Source organism: Schistosoma haematobium, chromosome ZW, assembly GCF_000699445.3.
Source record: "Schistosoma haematobium chromosome ZW, whole genome shotgun sequence".
Taxonomy (NCBI): domain Eukaryota; kingdom Metazoa; phylum Platyhelminthes; class Trematoda; order Strigeidida; family Schistosomatidae; genus Schistosoma; species Schistosoma haematobium.
In genome coordinates, this window is record NC_067195.1 from 46,970,141 (window position 1) to 46,992,296 (window position 22,156).

At 34.0% G+C, this 22,156-nt stretch overlaps 1 protein-coding gene across 1 annotated transcript in view; it reads left to right on the plus strand.

The window, feature by feature from the left end:
* Positions 1 to 6,119: 6,119 nt before the first annotated feature.
* MS3_00001173 (uncharacterized protein) overlaps positions 6,120 to 22,156 on the plus strand; it is a 45,409-nt gene continuing 29,372 nt past the window's right edge. Inside the window, exons 1-2 of the mRNA XM_051208666.1 lie at positions 6,120 to 6,593; positions 8,904 to 9,356. Of these exons, the coding sequence (XP_051071640.1) occupies positions 6,219 to 6,593; positions 8,904 to 9,356 (828 nt within the window). The 5' untranslated portion in view covers positions 6,120 to 6,218. The remainder of the gene's footprint in view (positions 6,594 to 8,903; positions 9,357 to 22,156) is intronic.

The window sequence follows — 22,156 nt, forward strand, 5'->3', positions numbered from 1 at the left end:
TTAACACAATAATTATTGGTATATTCCTCTGCATACCTAACAGTTTTATCATTCAATTTCATCATAATTTGTATCGAGAAACTATCGACTCTCCTTTAAATTAGACAGATCTGCCTAATTCCAATTTTGAAGAAGATTCACAGGAGTGTATCTTGATTCTTAGGTGACTAACTCGTTGATATATTGGATCGCAAGCACTTATTTAAGACAAGTTCACTCATTTTTATGATTCACCACAACTGCATACCTTACAAAGGCATCTTAACAGGTTTCAGACGTAAAAGTTGAGTTAAAACTTTCTGTCGCTCTCAACAGTTTTCATCGTTTTTGTCTCAAGGACAACCTTTGCTTCCTTATCTCTATCCACTAGTAATCCCGGCTTCCTTTATACTTTTTGTTAATTATATTACTACACTATATTGTTATATATCAAGTGGTCATGTAGATATTTAGTCTAAGACGAAGTGTCATATTTTTCCTAACACTGATTATAGTGCCACTGGAACTGGGATAGTACTTTTTAGCCAGAGGAATTAATGTAACCGATCCAATATCTCACGTCAGTACTTCCATGAATATTACGATCCATTCATTTCTTCTGTTTTGCAGCTATCCTTAAAAACGTTCCTTACATTGTCCCTAGCTCAAAATTTATCGAGTTAGACGTGAAAATTTGCATATTTAGCAACCCTGACAATATAGTCTGACCACCATATCAGCGTACGTCAAAACAGACGATAATCACTTTTGGCTCATGAATGTAGGTCCTTAGTATATTGGAAATGAACGGAATAGTGTGGCCACTTAACTTCAGTAATTACATATCAAAGTCATACAATCTTTTAGGTACTCCGGTCTGACTCGTTCTATTTTACCAGCCAGGTTATTCTGCTTTTATGATGCAATTACGAGATAAATGAAGACTTTCCAGAATAATATCCCGTATTCAACGAAAAAGATTATGGAAGTACAAAGTATGGACGCAATAACGCACTGGTCGATTAATATATTAGATGTAATCAATAGACGTTAATTTACCTCAACATTAAGACAACTCATTAAATAATTCAACGTCTAGTAATCAGACCTACAAGGTAGCGATGCGTTCAACCCGGAGTAATATTTGGCTAAGGTTCAAAGGTTCTTCATTGAATCTGCAGACGTGTCATTCTGTCTAAAACATTTGACGGTAATATTTTCTTTATTAAGGCAACGGTTTGTAAACTCCTTAACACACAAACACCAGCTATGTGAATAACACTTTTGCCAGGGACTATAGGCTTTATATCCTGGGTTAAAAAATAACTTATACACAAACGTGTGAGTTCTTTGTTCAGTGAGTCAAGTGAAGGATGTCTAATAAATGTTACTGTAAAGAGAAGATTTCGAATACTTCTTAACAAAATTAGACACTGTCTAAGTTTTCTTCTTTATTTGTGGATATTTTTGTAGTTTCAATCACTCCATCTTTCACTTTTTCAGTGGTAACCACTAATCATTCTTCTGCTTCTCCATCTCCTGTTGATTTCTCAGTAATTAGTTTCTAAAAGCCAAAAATATACTTAGGGTGTTTAAAAATAATAAAAAGAACTATGAAATCCGTGAACATATGAGACTAACGTTCAGCTATCTTCAGGAAACTGGCCGTCTATGATGTTGTATAGCTACTAATTTCTGACTATGAATAACCTCGCTATTCATTTCTTGAAGTTATTCTCCTAGTTTGAACCATGTAAATTTGATAAACGTGATGTCGTTAATCTACAATAAATGGTATTTTGTTGAGTCCTGGAGAAGAAAAGTCACAAATTAATCCCCCAAACTAAGTAGTTTTTCAAGTATTTGACATTGACCCAACTTTTTTTAGTGGACACATCCAAGCTGACGGTTCTCGGCCATGCATCCTCACAAGATAACACTCAAACGCTCCGTGCTACACATCTCTTACGACAACCACTCAGTACATCGCATATTTGCTTTCAAGACTAAGGAAGTGCGGTATTTGTGTTAAATAATGATTCCTTTTTACCTGGTCTCGCGCTCATGATGAATCCCAAATATAGAACGTTCTGTAGTACCCATCTAGTTCTACTTGTCCTAAATTTCACTATTTCGAGGATTCTTAGTTAGCTCATTAATTCAAATACTTTCGATCATCATAGGAAGAAGCCGTCAAGTAGTAATTCAGTATAAAACAGTCTGTGTATAAGTTTGTGGTCAGACACAGAAACATCGTTGTTTCTTACAGACTAAGATTCGTAGACATCCATTCATGAAATCAGTGCACTCACTTTTTCTGACCTACAAGAAGCTACAAAGAGAAAGCTTTAGGTGAAACTCAAAATTTCTGGATGGTCCGTCCAAATGACATCATGATAATTTATATTTCACGGGATCTTAGTTATGTTCATGACATCACGTTACAGAGACTAACGTCTGAGAAATATCTTCAGTAACCATTCTTCAACGAAAGATATGATCAATCAAGTACAAACCGTTAAGTTTTGAAAATACAGAGCATTAATTTTCTCAGTAGAAGAAATTCAAACATTATGCCTCTACGTTTTGTAACTATACTTAAGTATAGCGACTACTACTTATCGTCCAACAACCTTCCTTCTATTGGAGATATTTCTCTGCTCGCACTAAAACTCAGGGTAAGTGATTTTTACAACAACGCATCCATGAAAACACATGATGTACTTTTCGACTTGTCATTAGTTTATTATTTTCTAATTGCTGAGCGTCGTAAAGGTTCGTATGAATTTTCTCATAGAATGCCGATCAAGAAATTCATGGGTTCAATATCCAGTTTCAATTTAAGCAGCTGAATGATCTTTTGTAGTCCGAATGATGAAGCGATCTCATTTGGGCTAACTTTACCTTGAGTGCCTCATAAAATGTAGCGTCAGTCGAAAAGTTGGCAATCAGACGAATATTTGGTTTTACGCCAGTGAACTTTTTGAAATATCCTCGTCAGTTCCTTGTTTTAAAGCATAAGTAAAATGAAAGAACGTTACATGAAAAATTACTGTCCAACAACGTCATGGGCATAACTAAATTAAGTTCTTTTTTCTTTCAGACATAAGGAACATGTTTAGTTTCCCCACTCTATGTTCACAAGGCACATTTGAGATACCAGGAATCAATTCACTTGTGGTCCTTTGAACTGAAGATTCGATGCCAGTGTGACTTGGACCCATAATTAATTAAATGGGCGTTTCAAGTCAGAGCCCTAACCACTCCTTCAATAAGTACAGCTCTCTGAAGTAAAACATTCCCCACCTTAGCCAATGCCATCAATAAACAGTGAAACATATGAATCATATTTTGGGAGATCCAAACTGATTTATCAGTTCATTCACTGATAGTGTGTTCATCCAAGTGTTAATTTATCTTCAGTTGCAGTTTGGTTATGACAGGAAACTAGATTGCCTGTGTTAGTCCTGGTAATGATGTTCTCTCAGTTGTTCCAACATTCTTTCGAAAGCGTCGATGGATAAAACATGAGTCGTGTGTGGATGTAGTGAATTCTATTTATTGACTATTTAATAGGAAAGTCGATATTTAGCTGACAAGTTATTTGTCATCCCTTGAACTTGGTATTGTTCTGTGAACTGCCAAACATCTGTAGCGTAGCGTCGAGTTGAGACTAACTATAAACACCGCTGCAAAGAAACACGTGCCAAGTAGATCAGAAGGCGAAGGTCGAACGTACCCAAAGAAATCCATAAGATCCCCGAGAAGCAAAATATCAGAAGACAGGTAATGGACCAAATCGAGATATATTCGCTGGCGATCTCGTGGCATCGAAAGGATACCGAGATCGTGCCAGGATACAAGCTTGGTTACAGAACGTAACCGAATTCGCGCGAAGTCACAATCAAAAGTGTAAGTAAAAGAATGGAAGCACAAAATAGCTGTCATTAGCACAGTCAAACAAAAGCACATTAAAACAGTCACTGGTACACTCGGTTATAATAATGATTGTTTTTATTAAACCAGTCGTGTTCTCGTGATGAATGTGAGTCACTACACATCTATTGATTTGCTGTCTGATATAGAAATGATTTTATTCGATGGGTGGTTCGCCTAAAGCTCGGCAACATTCTATTACCTTTACGTAATCAAGGTGATATGCTCCCCAGCAGATGACATTGTTTAGGTTGACAGACCTCTCATGACAGGAATCAACCCTCTTCCAGAAATAACCACCTAGCTGAACATTGGAGTTCACGATCATTTCAGATATCTTGATCATATGATGGTACTGTTATTTCAAATTGTCATATCATTGGCTTTCGTACATCAATTCCAGTTTTGGTCCGGAAAGAACAAGAGGCTAGGTGGCCTGTGTTTGTCCTGGCAATGGTAGTTTCTCAGTTGACCCAACATTCTTTTGAAAATGTCAACGGATGAATTGTTAGTCACCTGTTGATGTAATGAATTCCATTCATTGGTGATTCGATAGAATAGTCCATGTTCAGCCAACAATTAATTGGTTCTGGGCTTGCGAAGTTTGATAGAATATCCTCGATTTGATGTGTCTCATTTTACCGCACCTAAAACATTTGGCATGTTGAAATTCACATGAATTACGTGAGTAAGGTTCACTACATGATAAGCGTTCACCAAATCTATGCTCATCTCTGTAACCTGCTACGCAACTTCTCAATGAATACATTGGATTGGGATAAATAAGCGATGTGGTAGAATTCATGATATCCTGGGAGTTTACTTCATTCCTTGTCTCGTATTTATTGCACGAAGTTTTAGCAAAGTGAAAGAAACGCTTTGGCATCTGTGTAAGCTCTTTTTCAAGATTTGGTATGTTAATTCCTGCAATCAGTCGATCACGCAGCTTGACATGAAGTCGACTTCCGAAATGGCACTTGGCGGCTTGTTTCTGCAATTCAGAGAAAATTGTCTAATATTTTGGTTGTCTTGACGAATGATTCTATGAAATTTCGCTTTTCATGGCATTCGAAATTAGTACATTTTATGTGATTTAGTAATAGTTACATGAAAGTTGCGTAGGGAAGTGTAGTAGGCTGAACTGTACATGCCAAAGTTTATCATTTCTGATTAATTTGAGGAAATGGGCCATGATTTTATCATCTCCTGGTCATACTCCAGATTTCAAACCTTTCCATGTAATCTGTGCCCGACTGTTCAATCACAGGCTCCATTGTGACTTTAATATGATGATTAGAATTACTCGAATTACAGTACTAGCTACGAATTCCCGAAATAGCTCAATTCAAACCAAATAGAATTCTATTAGCATAAACAAAAGTATTATAATGTTTCGAGTTATTTGAATTGTATTATGAACTAGGAATCCCAGAAATAACTCAATTGAATTAAGAAGTAATACACAAACACAAACGCATGTACTGTATTTGGAATTAGAAATCGAGCATTCAACAAGTACAAAGGTATTATTAGTTCGTTCAAACACCACAAGTATTTTATTCGGAATTCGTAATAAGCGAGTAACGAAGTACAAAACAATCATTAGTTCGTACGAATACCACATATATCTTCCTCACGGGCTTGTATAAATTGATTGATATCCCTTCTCTCGATTCTTGTTGTTTCGGGACGGTCCCAGGTATTTGATAACTAACTTTCTTATGATCAATCTTCACCTCTAAAAATTATAAATCATTACACATTACAATCCAGACATTGGTACGGTACTCAAAAAATAATATTTATGAACCAAACACCATTGGTAGTTTACTAAGAGCAATATATTTGGGATCTTCTTGCACACCATTTTATATATGTTTCAATGACAAGACCACATAAATAACTAATAGGCTTTGTTTCGGTCACAGCTCAAATTTTTTGGTCAAATCATATCCAGTTTCAACGATTCAGTGAATAAGGCTTCATTCTATAAATTACATGACCAAACATTAAATATTCAAAATCCATCTGGAATTTCGCTGTGGGAATGTTTCAAACTCTGAAGCCATGAAAAAATTTACAGTAATATTCGGAAATCTAAAAAATATATTTTCGGATCTATTCGTTTACCTTAATTGATATCACGATTGCGTTTATCTGTGCTATTTCGTTTCACACATGCGACATCATATATCGACCTTTGAACGCGCATAAGTTAAAGGGGTCATCTCTTGTTCTGTAAAGTTGTCGACTTTAGTTCATTTTCTGCATACGAATATATGCCATAGCATATACTCACACAGATGGATCAAGTTCATGAGCCACTTTTAAAACAGTGTATTGCTTCGCTTACTTTGAATAACAATATACTTAAACAGAACCCTTGTGATAATTTTTGCTTGCTAAAGAATGATGCAAGCTCTAACCAACAAGCAGCCAAAACTGTGTCCCTAGTGCTAACACGTCTTACTAATTCAGTCAGCACATACGTTCATGTTCTGCGCTGTAATGTTTGCGATTACTTGACTCTGAATCCTACCTCACTGAAGGAACATTTTCGTTTACGACATCCAACTTCTTTGGGATTTCTCACCTATACTTGTTCCCAATGTTCAAGCATGTCAACGGAGCGGTCCCTGATGGAGGAGCACTTGAGAATATATCATAAAATAACCGAAGTAAGTTAGATGATATTCCTTTCTGGTGTTACTTGGAGATTTATTTTGTCCAGGACCTGGTAAACACCACCCTATATTCTATTACCTTTGCTCCTCAAGCTTATTTAGGTATTTTATTACATGACATCGTCAAAATGTTTTGGCTTTCAAGCCGTTTTATTTTATTAGTTATTCATTGGAATCCAAGTCGAGCAATGGACGAATATGGGAATACATTATTTTCGACAAATGCACTTAATCTGCAAAGAACACATTATCTCACCTTAATATTCCGTGCTTTGGGTTTTTGCCTAATGCGATACGGTTTGCATCTTTTGAAATTCTTTTTACATCAGAAACACTGACGATAATATGTTTCACTTGTGACTCCTCAAAGGTATCTACGGTATTGATAACCTTTTTTAGTGGTTTTCTAGGCATCAGAGACAGGTATACAACAGTTGTACTAGGTTAAGTGTCTCATTCATTGTTACTAAATCAAGTTAATTGCCATGAATCATTAATCTGGCTTTGTTACACACTATGTAATTCACGTTTTTTCTACTCAGTCAAACATTCTAAATAAAAGCCCTTATCTTTACAAGCTACATATCAAGATTAGAAAATCACTTAATCGCTGAATCTGTGAAAACAGGTACATGTAAATTGGTAATTTTGTCCAACCTACAAGTAGCTGCAAGATCTTTTGTTAAGCTACGAATTAGAGTGGACTGCTCCTTTTCGGGTGGTAGCACAGTTATACTAAGTGATAATATCGCAGGAACAAGTTCAATAAACATTTTAACCATTTAAATCCACCCAAAGAATAGCTCAGAAGTATTTTTGTTTGCGCTTCGTCCATCGTAGGTGAAGGGACTTCATGTTTTTCATATATTTTAGCCAGTCGGAATTATGCAAGTTTTCTGATTCTAACTAGATTGACTTAGAACTCCAGCGTATCATCACACTGAGTGTAAAACAGTGACACCTGAAACAGCTTTTACCTTTTCAGATATAACCTCATCGTCTAGTTTGCCTCTTCGAAAGGGCGAATTATCAATGATAGACTAATGAGTGTAGTATTTCTCTCATCAAGTACTCTCAAGATTTTTGCTACTAAAAAACGATATTCAGAGGAGAAAACCATATATTTTATCGAAATTTAATATCTGTAAGTATAACATTAATTTATCGTGGTTTATATCTACACAAATGGCTGTGCATTTACCTCATTCAACCTGAATCAAAGTATGTTCAGTTTGTGGTCTACTTCAGTACCCCAACATTTAGTAATACAAAATGGCCGTGAACTATTGGTCTACTACTGTTCTAGTAGCCGACTCGGTAATTTTATCTCCACGTGCTGATATAGTAAATTGGCTTAAACCGATACAAGTGTAGGCCCAGTTCTACGCAGCTTAAGGTTAACTAACCAGAAAACCATATACCTTAACTAAGAAGACATTCATAACCCTTAATACTTCATTGCGCAACACCCAATCAAGTACTACTTCATAAGTCGAAAGAATTTTGAACACTGCTTTTGTTATATTTTATAAACATTCTATAAATTTTGTGCATTACTAACGTCCTTCACCTTTAAGAACATCATGAAACCCCTAATTATTGCTAAAATCCGTTAGAAACGTCCTCATAATGTTAAGCGGTTCAGTGGCTCGCAGTCATTTTACATATGTATTTATAAATACGGGAGTAGATACAGACGACAGTTAATTTTTCCATATGAGAATTTACTTATAAATGCCACCACAAACCTTTATATACTTAAGTTACTTATAAGACCAATTTTTGTCTCATTAATTTAGCTGTTATAGTTTTTATGACTATGATTACAGGCTTTGATTGCATGTAACTACTATACTTATACAATTTACTCAAGAATTTATGCTTCTAACTCAATTCCGATTTGCCATGAAGAATTTAGTTGGCAACCTATAAAACTGGCACATCTTTTCGCTTTCGTAGACTTACTCTTAGTAGCTTTTAACTTTCTAAAATCTAACTAATACTAACACATCTAATAAGCATAAATGAAACATGCATTCTAGTGGTTACATATTATTTAGTTCATTCTGACCACATCAATGATCGACATAAGATATATATCTTAGTTGGTGTTTGATCATTCTTATGGTTCCCACATCAAGTTTCATAATTGCGTTTTATCAACTTTTCCCGTGTTTAATTAATATGAATAGGTGTCCACCCCTAGCAGACCAAATAAATGTGCTTCATCTATTGCGTGAAGCGAGTTTAGTTATATTATCAGTTATTGTAATAATTCACGGATCTTTTTTTTTCATTTTACAGAACCCAGCCGCGAAACTTATTGAAAGGTTTCATACCCCAACAACAACATCTGATGCGCTCGGTTTTAATTGTATCTCACCCTCTACTATGTCTGGAAGCATGCTTCCTCTCAGTTTGACAAATTCCAATGCAGCTATTGCACAAAATAGCCTTGCTCTAAATCTCGTTAATGCAATAGCAGCTTTACAGCATTCCAACAAGACGCATTCGCAACAGGCGACAGTAAGTACTGCCTCCTCATCATGTACCACTTGTACAGTTTCTACTGTTTCCCCAACAAAGAACACAATTATTACTCCCACAGCTGAAAACATAGAAAATGCAGAGCCAGATACTAATTTGGATATGCGGATATTCCAAGACGGATCCGTCACGGTTGAAACCCAGACGTCTGCTTCAGGAAGCCCAGCATTTGCCATCAGCGGGTCTCGTCGCAGAAAGGCAACTACTCCTGTAAGTATAAAATTACACGTTGCATAACTTTAAACATTTGGACATTCTTTCTTTATGAAAGCCGGAAAGTATTTTTTTGAAAAACTTTTTTGTCGTCCCTTCAGATATATATAAAAGCCCCAATTTGCATATTTACAGGCTCATATCAATGGATGTATATTGAAATCCTCCACAGGTCACCAGAAACGACTAATTTCATAAAACATAAAGATTAGGAAATGTTAAAGTATATATGAAATATTTAAGAATGCCACAAAATCTGTTATGTTGCTAACGGTAAAACTTGGAAGCTCGTCCCTTTTGGTTGCAAAACTCAAATTTACAGATGTACCCTGAGGATACGTGAGTTCAAACGTCGAGTTGTCAACACATAAAAGCGTTCGCGTAGAAATGGTCAGATTTTAACCTTATTTTCAATGAAATCTCCTCCCCACAATGTCGGCCGAAATTAACTATGTTATTTAACTCAACACAGATTGCAATGATTATAAATCATATACAATACAGTACGTAGTCTTCTTGAGTTTATCCTTAGTCAGTTAGTCAGTCAACTGCAATACAGGACCAGGCACATAAATGAATCGGTCCAAGTTACCATACCTCACTAGCACAACAAGATTAACACCAAGTTCATAGCAGTTACTTTAGTAATAAAGAAAGATTGCATATAAGGATATAATACAGGAAGAAAAAATGAGCTCGTAGAAACGAAAGGTATAAAGTAATTTTAACCACACGGTTTAAGGGAAGACAAAGAATGTATACACTTACGCCATGTCACCCAGAGTCTCCAAACATTGGTTACGATAGTCACGCGGACCACAACCAAGTAGTCTGCATCTACCAACATGGCTCAGACCAGAAGTTAGTGACTTCAAGCACTGATGCCACGTTTTGATTTGGCCGCCCCTAACCTTCTCCCAACTATCCCGAACACCTGTCAGCATTGCGCGTCATGGTAATCGGTGTTCAGGCATACGTAACACGTGGCCCAACCATCTCAGTTGATGAAGATTCACAACCGCATCAACTGATTTACCATTATTCCTTATTACCCTGCATCTAACCTCACTATTACTTACCCGGTGATCCCGACAGATGTGAGCAATATTTTTAAGACATCTATGATCAAATACTAGTTGCTCACGAGTATCTTCTACTACTAATGGTCACGTTTCGCGGACGTAAAGTAGAACAGAACGAACTGCCGAGCATTATGCTCGTCCCTCAGTTGATAGACAGATATCTCATCTTCGGCAAAAGCCAAACGAGCTTCTCGAATTCGTACAGAGATTTCGTCAGACACCAACCCATTAGAACTGATCAGATTTCCAAGACCAGTGAAGTTTTCGGCGCGTTCGGCTTCTTCATTCCCTATCCTTAGTTCAGGTGTTGATGCAGGCCAGCCCTGAAGCAACAACTTGCATTTAGAGGGAGAGAAGCACATTCCAAACATTCTGGCATTGTTGCTTAGTGCTACCAAAAGACTGCATTTTGTCAGCGTCTTCACCAAACAGGACTATATCATCTGCGTATTCTAAGTCGATAAGTGGACCTCCTGGTAGAAGACCAATCCCCGAAAATTCAGTTGACGAGAGCGTTATTTCTATCAGTAGATATATTGTGAAGCTAAACAAAAATGGAGGTGAACAGCCTTGCCGGGTAGCACCTGAGGTTGCAAAAGCAGATGAAAGTTCGCCATAAGCTCTCACTCGATTAATAGTGTTCAAGTAAAGAGCCTTCACAGGGTTTATGTACTTCTGAGGTACGCCTTTCAATGACAGACACTTCCATAGAACCTCTCAGTCAACAGAGTCAAATGCTGCTTTTAAGTCAAGAAAGACCACCATTGTCAGACTCCAATGAGCATGTGTGTGTTCTAGAATCTGACAAATGGTGAATATGTGCTCGATGCAGCCACGACCAGGTTTGAAGCCAGCCTGATTTTGTCGTGTTTGCAGTTAATGAGTCTTGGTTAGCCGTTCGATAATTATTGAGGTTGGTATTTTAGAAGCCATATGAGTTAAACCAATCCCTCTATGGTTATCACAGGGTGATTTCGACCCCTTCTTATGTATTGAGACAATCAGTGATTGCGACCAGTCACATGGGATTGCGTCCAACTCCCAGATTTTAGCTAAAATGTTAATCAACCTAATCGCTAAAATTGGGCCACGATCCTTAAAGACCTCTGGAGTTAATCCATCCGGACCAGCTTCCCTTCCTCGTTTATCCTAAGACCATTTTTATTCATTTAAATATTTGTACAGTGCTCGATTCCATAAGTGTGTCAGAAATTACGTGAAGCTAACTAGAGATTTTAAGGATCTTGGATTTAAAGTGCCTGATAGTTTATACAGTGCAGTAGATTTTTTTAGCGTACCTAAACAAATTGGTACTGGTATGCCATTGTGCTGTATCTTCATATTTCCTTACGGAAACAAAGTAACGTTGATCTGGAAGTATTCGACACTGTAAATGGGGAGTCGACAATTAATATATTGATGGCCCCCCTTACTAAATTGAGCCATATTTGTATACTGTCAATCATTTCGTACTATACAGTAACTTGTGTCGGCGGGTACTGAACAGCAGTTTTGTCTCAGTCTGAAATCCCACAAAAGTACACACCCACAAGTCCCCTCCCTCAATACCCCTTTATTCCAGCTCTCAGACGTGGATACACTACTATCCAAAGCACAAGGATTATAATCTAGAAGTTTTGAGAAATAAGCTGAGTAACTGGATTTGAGTCATTTCAACATTAAACTAAAAACATATTGTATTAAAAAATTCATCATACTTTGTTCCGAATGCCACTAAGAACTAGGATATAATAAACATTTACAATAGTATTTTGTCATTACAAACGCTGATGAACCATCACAAATTTCCTATAGTTTGTTAAGTTCCTTAAACAGTGAGCACTAAATTTCAAACCATTAATTCAATAATACCATCTCTATAAATTTAATAGTTGAGATTGTTGTATATTATGTTGACGAAATTCATTAAAAATGTCGATAAACCAGTTTGTCATACTTTTTTTAAATTTATTTTAATACTTTCTCAATTATAATATAAAATATCTTTGAATTTATCAAATCTTTGAAACTATTCAATAGAATATTATCCATCATAGATTATTTATTCTCATTTGTTTACGTAATCATAAATGTGTAAACAGAACTGATTAATCAGTAAAAATTCACTTTCATATTAGCCTTATAAATGAAACATTTTAGTAGACAGGTGTATAAAATTAACTAAGTAAGTCGATCGAATTATTTGTATGTTCCATTGTATGTATGTATGTATGTATGTGCATATTCACTTTATTTCTATTCATACTCTATTTTTGGTCAAAACATAATTTTTTTTTCTCTTACATATACATATCACACCTGTCCCTATTTTGAGTTGATCAAATTCTGGTCTCAAAAATTCTAATGTGTCCATCATTAGCATATTATGGTAGAATGTTTTAGTATATTTGTGTTAGTTATTCTTACTCATGTAGTGTTTACTCACTATGACTATATATATACATATATAAATGAAATGCATACTTCCCTTCGTTATACATGTATATACATGTGTATATATGTCAGCTAGCTGGTTAGATAGTTGGTTAAAAATTGGTCAAATGAATGAGTAGATCACTTGTCTTAGGTAATCTCTGTCATGGTTAGTATTAGTGATGTTGATGGTGGTAGGGTAGTCGTTGTTATTGTTGTTTTACTAGTGGTGATTGAAAGTGTGGGTGAATTTGTTGAATATTCAAAAAGTTTATTCTATCACTATTTTTTGTAGGTATGTGTGAATGAATTTATCATATTAGCAATATTGATTAGGTTTTATACATGTATAATGGGATCAAATGGATTTTCTCAAGTTGAAAATCATTTAGAATTATTATTGATAATGATAATAATGACGATTTGATGAAGTTGGATAAATTTTGTTATTTTAATCCAGCTGAGTTCATATGTGTGTTAATTGACATAGATGTTATTATCCTTTCGATTATTATTCTCTTAGACCGCATGTATACATTCACAAACGATAATCCATTATGATGTCATTCAAGGGAATATCCTGTTTGTTTTTTTCATATTTCTTAAAATTCATAAGAGTTTAATTTAACTAGTCATCTTATCACTGTAACCTACTAGGGTAGTTTAAAATATAAGATCAGAATTTGTTTTATTCTGGTAACTATTTGGCCTTATAACGACATTTAATATAAAGAATTGATAATGCTAGAGTTAGCTTCACTAACATTTTTTTCGTAAAGACAGTTTTCTTAAAAGATTGATATTAGCTAGAAAGCCAATGATTATCGGGGAATATTATTAAACAGGTGTTTTTGTTTTTAAACCTCTCAGAAGTAATTACTACACAAGACTGAACTCAAGACATTCGGATATTGGGGTGAGCAAGTCACATTCAGACCAATGAATTTGGATCCAGTTATTCAAATCTTAAATTACTGTCATTGTGTGATGTGGTGATCATTTAGTGTTATTAATAAAGTATTGTTGATCTCCATCAGTCACGAATTCTCACTAGAACTTAAAGTCAGTTATTGATAAGCTTATTACACTGTTTATTTTAACTAACAACTGATCAATGAAACCTTTAAATTATTTAAACTTAAATCGTTCCCTCCAAAAATAACAGCAAAAATCTTACTGAATTTACTTCAAATAGTAAATTTGCATCTTTTGTAAAATATCCATGACAAAATGTAGAAGAAATATTGTTGAATATATTTTAAAAAATTGTACTCAAATAATAATTGTATATTTTATTTTGGTTAGAAATATCATTCGGAAAGTCATTTCAGTTGTATTGACTGAAGAAGCAGAATTAATTATTCATTACAAAAGGGTTTTCTATAATAATCTAATTTTGGTTAGGAATATAAAGACAATAATTTGTCCTAACAGTTTGTCAACAAGAATTATGACTGTTGACTAGGATTAGATGGCCATATATGTGTCTCTTTTTTCTGAAAGAACTGAATAACACAAATAACAGTATTAGCTAAATATGAAAAAATGTTAATAGAATTCCTTTTAAAGATTTGTACAAATGTATCGCTACTAATTCCTAGAAATGAACTAATTATAGCTTCCGCCTGGTTTTACACTTGATCATTAGTTAGAATAGCTTAAGCTAATTATTACTTACTGAGATATAGATTCGATTGATACCTGTAATTTCATTCAAATACCTGTTTTTTATCATGATGGTAATGACAGTAATAACATATTTATATTTCTGATGAAATATTTTTCTTTGTTAATGGATGTTTTTTCATTTTATTCCTTATTTAACGTATACATCATAAAATGGTATATTATTCATCATATTAAGTTAGTACAAGTGTAATGCATTTATATTCATTAAATAGAAGTTTAGGACTATTTAACAAATAATTCGTAGCTCTGTAATATTTCTGGTCCACCGAGCTAACGATGATTTTTTAAATTAAGAAATGTAATTTCGGCATTTTTATTGGTTGTGAAACCTTACAGAGTAATGATTATCATCATAAAATGAGTTCATTATTTGCCTTTTGTTTAAAAATAATGCATCTTAAATTCTTATTCATGATTACGAGATCGTAATGATTTAATAAATAACATGATGTTTTTTCTGCTAGTTTTAACAGTAAACCTACTGCTGAAATACAATTTCTTACGACTACAACACTAACTTATATACTCGTGTGGTATATATAATATACATAATACTAATTGTCATGATTATCATTATGAACTTCTTTATTGAAATTGTAAAAAACGGAAGTTTATCACTAAATACTCAACAGTTAATCAGCTGTTACACAGTTATAAAAATATGCTCTTGTATACACTGAAACAGTATACATCAGATACGAGTTGTTCTAATATTAAAAATGATGAGGATGGTAATCGCACAATACCATTCTATAATGTTTATATACGTAATCACAACATAGTATAATGCTATGTTTAATTGAAATTTTATTTGGTAAGCATATATAAACATATTGCATAGACCTATTCTATGCTTACTCTATCAGTTTACTCGGGGTACACATATGTGTATTTAAATTCAAACAAACTGTATATGTATGCATGTGAGAAAGTTTACAACTGACTTTATTCTGATTTACTCGCTCTCTCTCTCTCTCTCTCTCTCTCTCTCTCTAGCTAACTCTCAGAATATTCGCTAATTAATTGATTAAACTAATTATTCGCATAAATAATACATATATATACACTCGTTTTGGAACAAGAATTGTGCATATATATATTGTTTTAAATAATTTTTCAAAGTTTTGAGGTCGATTAAATATTAAGTTGTAGTGCTACTGTGAAATAATGAAAATATGAACTGTGTAAGTAAATTACACTAATTTTGTGTTATTGAGTTCTAATTTAGACTGGGTAGTAGTGGTCTTTGACCCATTATTTATAAATTGTACATAATAATAAAATTTATTAAAATTCTTATTTTATAGAAAAATTATTTAAATTAAATGATCGAGTACAATTTTCACAAATTTTTGTTCACTCATTTTATTATACATTCATTTATAAGTACATGAGCGTATACTGTATGTATATACAGATATTATAACTTAATCAGTAGACTCTCATTTCGATTGAATAATGATGTACTTGTAAAACAATTGAAAACTATTATGTCATCGATAACACTTATCATATTCAATTCCTGATCAGTTTATATAATGTTTAGATTTGTAACTAACAATTTTTCTTGTGAATGGAAACTTGACTTACTATCATGATCACTACTTAAAGTGTAAACCTAAATGTTCATATCATACCATAATGGGTAGTGCATATATATATATATATATATATATATATATATATATATATATATATATATATATATATATATAAACATCCACACAAACCGTACGAAACCATAATTTCAAAAAAAATTATCGCATAAAATTATGTCAATGCATATTTATATAACGGAACTCACTTTATAAATTTTAATAATAGTTAGTATCCTCACTTAAACTTATGAGAACAAGTAAATATTAACACAATAATAAATGTGGATAGTATATAATAAAATTATATATTAATTGTTTAATACGTAAATTGGTATTTATTACATAAATGAGATGTTTAGTTTTGACATTATTTACAGTCAGCACTATTCTGAAACTTATTCGTTAGGATTCATGATAAATATATCGATATATTAAATTATAGTTAGTGACTACCGGTTGATAATACCATTGGAGTTTTTACTTACCTATTTACCAGTTACAGATTTATGTACTTGACTCGGAACAAATATTTTAAGTGTATAGTCTAGTGATATTCTCTAATTGCTAAATTGAAATGGATAAATCAGGGTTTCTGTAGATAATATAAAGAGTTATTTAACATACTGTGATAAATGGGAGGATAAAACAGATAACTTCTTCCTATTTTCGAAGTGTTATCGATTATATGTCCCGCTAGTGTTTGACTGAATATTATCAACATTTCAATGACTATTTTTATATTTCTTAGAACTACCTTATTTCAGTATGTTTGTGAATTTACTTCCTTAAAACATTTTCTTTCTATCTTGGTTAGTCATTATAACTCAGTAGTCTTTAGTGGCCCGTGGATCTGACTACAATTAGATCGTATGAATGTTTGTTATCACCTATCCTCGTATATAATCATCGACTTAAATCGCGTTAGTCAATAACGGAATTTAATCAGTCAAATAACGAGAATGGACTGGTGAATACATATATTTTGTATATGAAGCGAATGGAATAGAGAGAAGTGAAACGACGTGCAGTTGAGATGGCGGGTAAGCTAACTCCCCTTTAGTCAAGCGTTAATTAATATTTATAGTCAGACGAAAATAGATTACAGACATGTGATGAGTAATGGGATAAGAAATGTGCACACACCTACACGCTCATATAGAAAAAACAGTCAAGATTGATAAGCGAATAAATAACAAGGTCAGAGTGTGACTCAATTAGAATGAAAGGATGGTCTGTCCGAAATCTAGAATAAGGTATATGGGCTTAACATAATGATCGACACTACAAGTCAACTGAAGATTTGTTTATTAGACTACAATCAACACCATTTATTTAACGAACAATACTGCTAATTGATCAGCTAGCTATAAGTAGGTTGAATAACATTGGAATTAATGACTTTTTGGTTAATATGTAAATCATCTCTCTATCTTATCAACCGAAATCAAAATATTTAATTTCAGGCAATACGATTCTGTTGCTTACTAACTTCAGCTTAAACTGTAATAAATATACTATGTAATTATATGATCAATGGTTAAAATAAGTGTATACAAATGAATTATTCAGTTGGTATTACTGAAAATTATTATATTTGCTGTAAAGCATAGATATTCTAATCAACTCATTTCAGTAACTACCATGGTATTTTTCATATTGGATTTAAATACAAAGTCAATCAATTTCTTCCTGATCAATACCATTAAGGATTCATGAGTTTATCTGAAAATTTTTTCTCATTAAACTCTAAAATAACCAGATTCAGCTAGCTTATACAATAATACGAATTTAATGACTAAAAGCAATAGAGAAGCTTAGTCACAGATAGATTTAAACTAGTACTTTACCGAAATCCTATTATGAACCTCAACTTCTTACCATTTACTATTCATTTTTAATATTTAATTGTAATTAATGATATATCATGTTCATTTATAATAATTTATAACCACGTTTATGACAATATTTTGTACTAATAATCATTAAAAGCATTATTTATCTGACAGAAAACATCATATAAATTATACTAATACAAATCAATAGTCAATAGTATACTAACCCGACTTTTTTTTACTCAACTCTTAATTGTTGTTCATTTTAAACTCATAATACTGATAGACATTCGTTTGAAAATATAGGCAATCAGCTTCCGGTATTAAAATTTTTAAGCTAGTATTCATATTTTATATATGAGGAGGAATGGTAGTAATGATAATAATAATAATAATAATAATAATAACGATAGTGGAGTATAAGATTACTTATAATCATAAACAGTAAAAACGGAATGAGAAATATGTTCATAGATAATCAATATTTAATTTGAGTAGATAAGACTAATTACGAAATTTTCCTTGAAATAATTATCATAATATACACAGTTATTTAATTATTTTTTTTTTAAAAATAATTCAATAATGACCTGTAGGACTGATTATATTCATTGCAGCCTAACAATAATTACTATTCTATTGTCTCATGCATCTTTATAAAAATTACACATCTAAAAAAATCTGATAATGAATTGAAAACTTCTACGAATTAACTAATTAGTTCGATTTCCATGTTATTCATTATCACTTTGATCTGAGTATCATGTTTAGGCACCCGAGCAGTATCACAGCCCTCACACAAATCTGGTTTGATTTGTGTGACGCATATGTATCTGATGTCCCCTTGTATCAATATGTGTTCAAATAAATAAATAAATAAATAAATAAATATATATATATATATATATATATATATATATATATATATATATATATAAATCATGTTTATTAATTAAATAAACTTATAAGTATTCATAAATGTTAAATTAAATCTTTCAACACTTACAATTTCCATATTTTCTAATGCTTTAACTTGATTATTTATTTACATATAATTGATGTATGATGAAACTGAAATGTCCTCCCAGTGAAATTAATATTCTAATGTAATTTATTTTGTCATGTTTATGAAATGAATCATTTTTTTATACTTTGTATTTGTAGTGAACAGTAATAATTTTGAACTTACTATTGCAATATCTATTGTCTATACTCAGATTATCTTGAGTAATTCTCTTTCAAAGTCATTTATAATAAAAAAAATTGCAATAGAAATGCAATTTATAGGTAAAATTGTGTCTTTTCTATAATACTTTTCTGAATTTGAAAATCAACATACTTGAGTGACTTTTAAAAATTTTATAATTGGCGATGATACATATCTACCCAAAATGTTAGACAACACTCGTAATATAACATTTGATATATATATATACTGATTAAACCAAGAATAGTAAGTAAATTACTTGCTTCCTTACGCCTGTTACCCCTCATCGAGGAGCATAAGTCGTCCACCATCATTCTTCATCAAATTCTGTCCTGGGCAATCCTTTCCGATTGCTATCCATCCTTTTCATGTCTGCTTTCAATTCTCGACGTTGTGTGTTCTTCGGTCTTTCTCTTTTCCGTTCCCTTTCAAGATTTCAAGCTAGTGCTTGCCTCGTGATACAGTTTGATGATTTCCACAATCTGTGTTCCATCCACTTCCATAGTCTTTTCCTAATTTCCTCTTCAGTTGGAAGCTAATTTCTTCTCTCCTACAATAGGCTAGTGCTGATAGTTTCAGGTTAATGGACATTGAGTATCTTGCGTTGACAACTGTTTATAAATACTTGTACCTTCTCGATGATGGTTGTAGTAAATCTCCAAGTTTCAGCTCAGTACAGTAGAACTTTCTTGACGTTCGTATTGAAAATTTTGACCGTGATATTGGTTGAAAGTTGTTTTTAGTTCCATATGTCCTTTAACTGTAAGAATGCTGCCCTTGCTTTGCCAATCCTTGCTTTTACGTCTGCATCAGATCACGTTCATCGATGATGCTACCCAGATACGTGGAACTTTCCACATTTTCCAGAGTCTCCCCATCAAATGTGATTGGGTTGGTGTTCTCTGTGTTGTATTTCAGGATCTTGCTCTATCCTTTGTGTATGTTGAGGCCTGCTGTTACACTAGCTGTCTTCATCTGCATTTGTTGGTGTGTATGGGATAGAAGAGCTAGGTTATCTGCGAAGTTCAAATCTTCCAACTGAATCAGAGCTGTTCATTGTGTTCCGTGTTTACCCTCAGATATGGAGGTTTTCATAATCCAGTCGAGCACCAGAAGAAAGAGGAAGAGGAAGAATAAACAACCTCCGGTCCTTACTTGGAATGCTTCTGTCAGCTGTCCTCCATTCATGACTTGGGATTGTAGTCCGTAGTATGATTCGCGAATGATGTTGACGATCTCAGATACACCATGGTGTCGAGGAAGGTTCCATAGCATTCTCCTGTCCACAGTGTCAAACGCCTTCTCATAATCAAAGAAGTTGATGTATAGTGACCAGTTCTATTCAATTACTTGTTCAACAATGATCCGTAGTGTCGCAATTTGGTCTGTGCACGACCGATCCTTACGGAATCCAGCCTGTTGATCTCGAAGTTGGACATCGACTCAATCTTGCATCCAGTTCAGCAACACTCTGTTGAAGATTTTCCCTGGTACTGACAGTAGTGTGATGCCTCTGTAGTTTCCACATTTGCTCAAGTCTTTCTTTGTCATTTTGATGAGGTGTCCTCCTTTCCAGTTCGCTGGTACTTGTTTTTCCTCCTAAATCTTCCTGAATAGAACGTGAACCATCTTTGTAGTTACTTCATTGCTGATTTCAGTGCTTCAGTTAGTATATTGTCAGGTTCAGTTGCTTTACCGCTCTTCAGTTGTCTGATGACCATCCTGATTTGTCCCGTCGTTGTTGGAGTGACATATATTGAAAGGTGTGTGTGCTGCTCCGATGTCCGGTGGGTTTAGTAAACCGAATCTACTCAAGATCTCCTCAAAGTATTCTACCCATTTGTCCCTCTGCCCTTGAATTTCAGTGATTAGCTTGCCTTCTTTGTCCTTGACTGATCTCTCTGGTCTACAATATTTCCCTGACAGTTTCTTCGTCGTGTCATATAGTTAAAAGTTCCTTCTCTTGCAGCTTTTTCCACCGTCGTTGCTAGTTCTTCCATGTATTTGTGTTCGTCGACTCTGATTCTGCTCTTCACTTTCTTGTTTGCTTCTGTGTATTCAGATTGTGCCTTGATTTTCTCTGCTCTTGTTCGACTGTTGTTAGTCGCTGTCTTCTTTTCTTCCATTCCTTATGATGATGCTTCTTGCGGCCCAGAACCTCCTGAAACGTTAAAGTTAATACTTCTTTGTTCCTTTTCCAGTTATCCTCCACTATAGTTTATTCCTCTTCTAGTAGATCCCGTAAGGCTTGTAGCCTGTTGTTGAGTATTATCTTGAATTCGTTGAGTTTGTCAGTATGTCGAAAGAATGCTGTATTGAACCTTTGTACTACTGTTTCCCCAGTTGTCCAGTGCTTCCCCAGCTTCAGTTTCATCTTGGCAACCACCAGGTGGTGATATGAGTCTATGTCAGTTCCTCTTCTGGTTCTTACATTTTCCATTGTCCTTCTGAATTTTTTAGTGATACAAATATAATTTATCTGGTTCTCCGTGGTGTGGTCCGGTGAGATCCATGTAACTTTGTATGTGCGTTTGTGTGCAAATATTGTACCGTCTATAACCAATTTGTTGAATGCACACAGATTTGAAAATCTTTCCCCATTTTCGTCTCTCTCTCCCAGTCTATGTCGTCCCACGATATCTTCATATCCGGTGTTGTCCATTCCGACTTTGACGTTTATGTCTCCCATCAGGATAACGAGATCCTTTCTTGGGAATTTTGCTATGATTGACTGGAGCCTCGAGTAGAACTGATCTTTATTCTCGTCGCTGCTACTATTGGTGGGTGCATAACATAGGATTACATTCATCGTCATTCCTTCCTTCATTATTTTGAAGGGTGCTTTGATGATCCTGGACCCATGAGATTCCCATCCTATAAACGCAGTTTGTGCTGCTTTGGACAGCATCAGAGAAACTCCCTGAATATGTAGAGCACTTTCCTCATCGTGAACAGA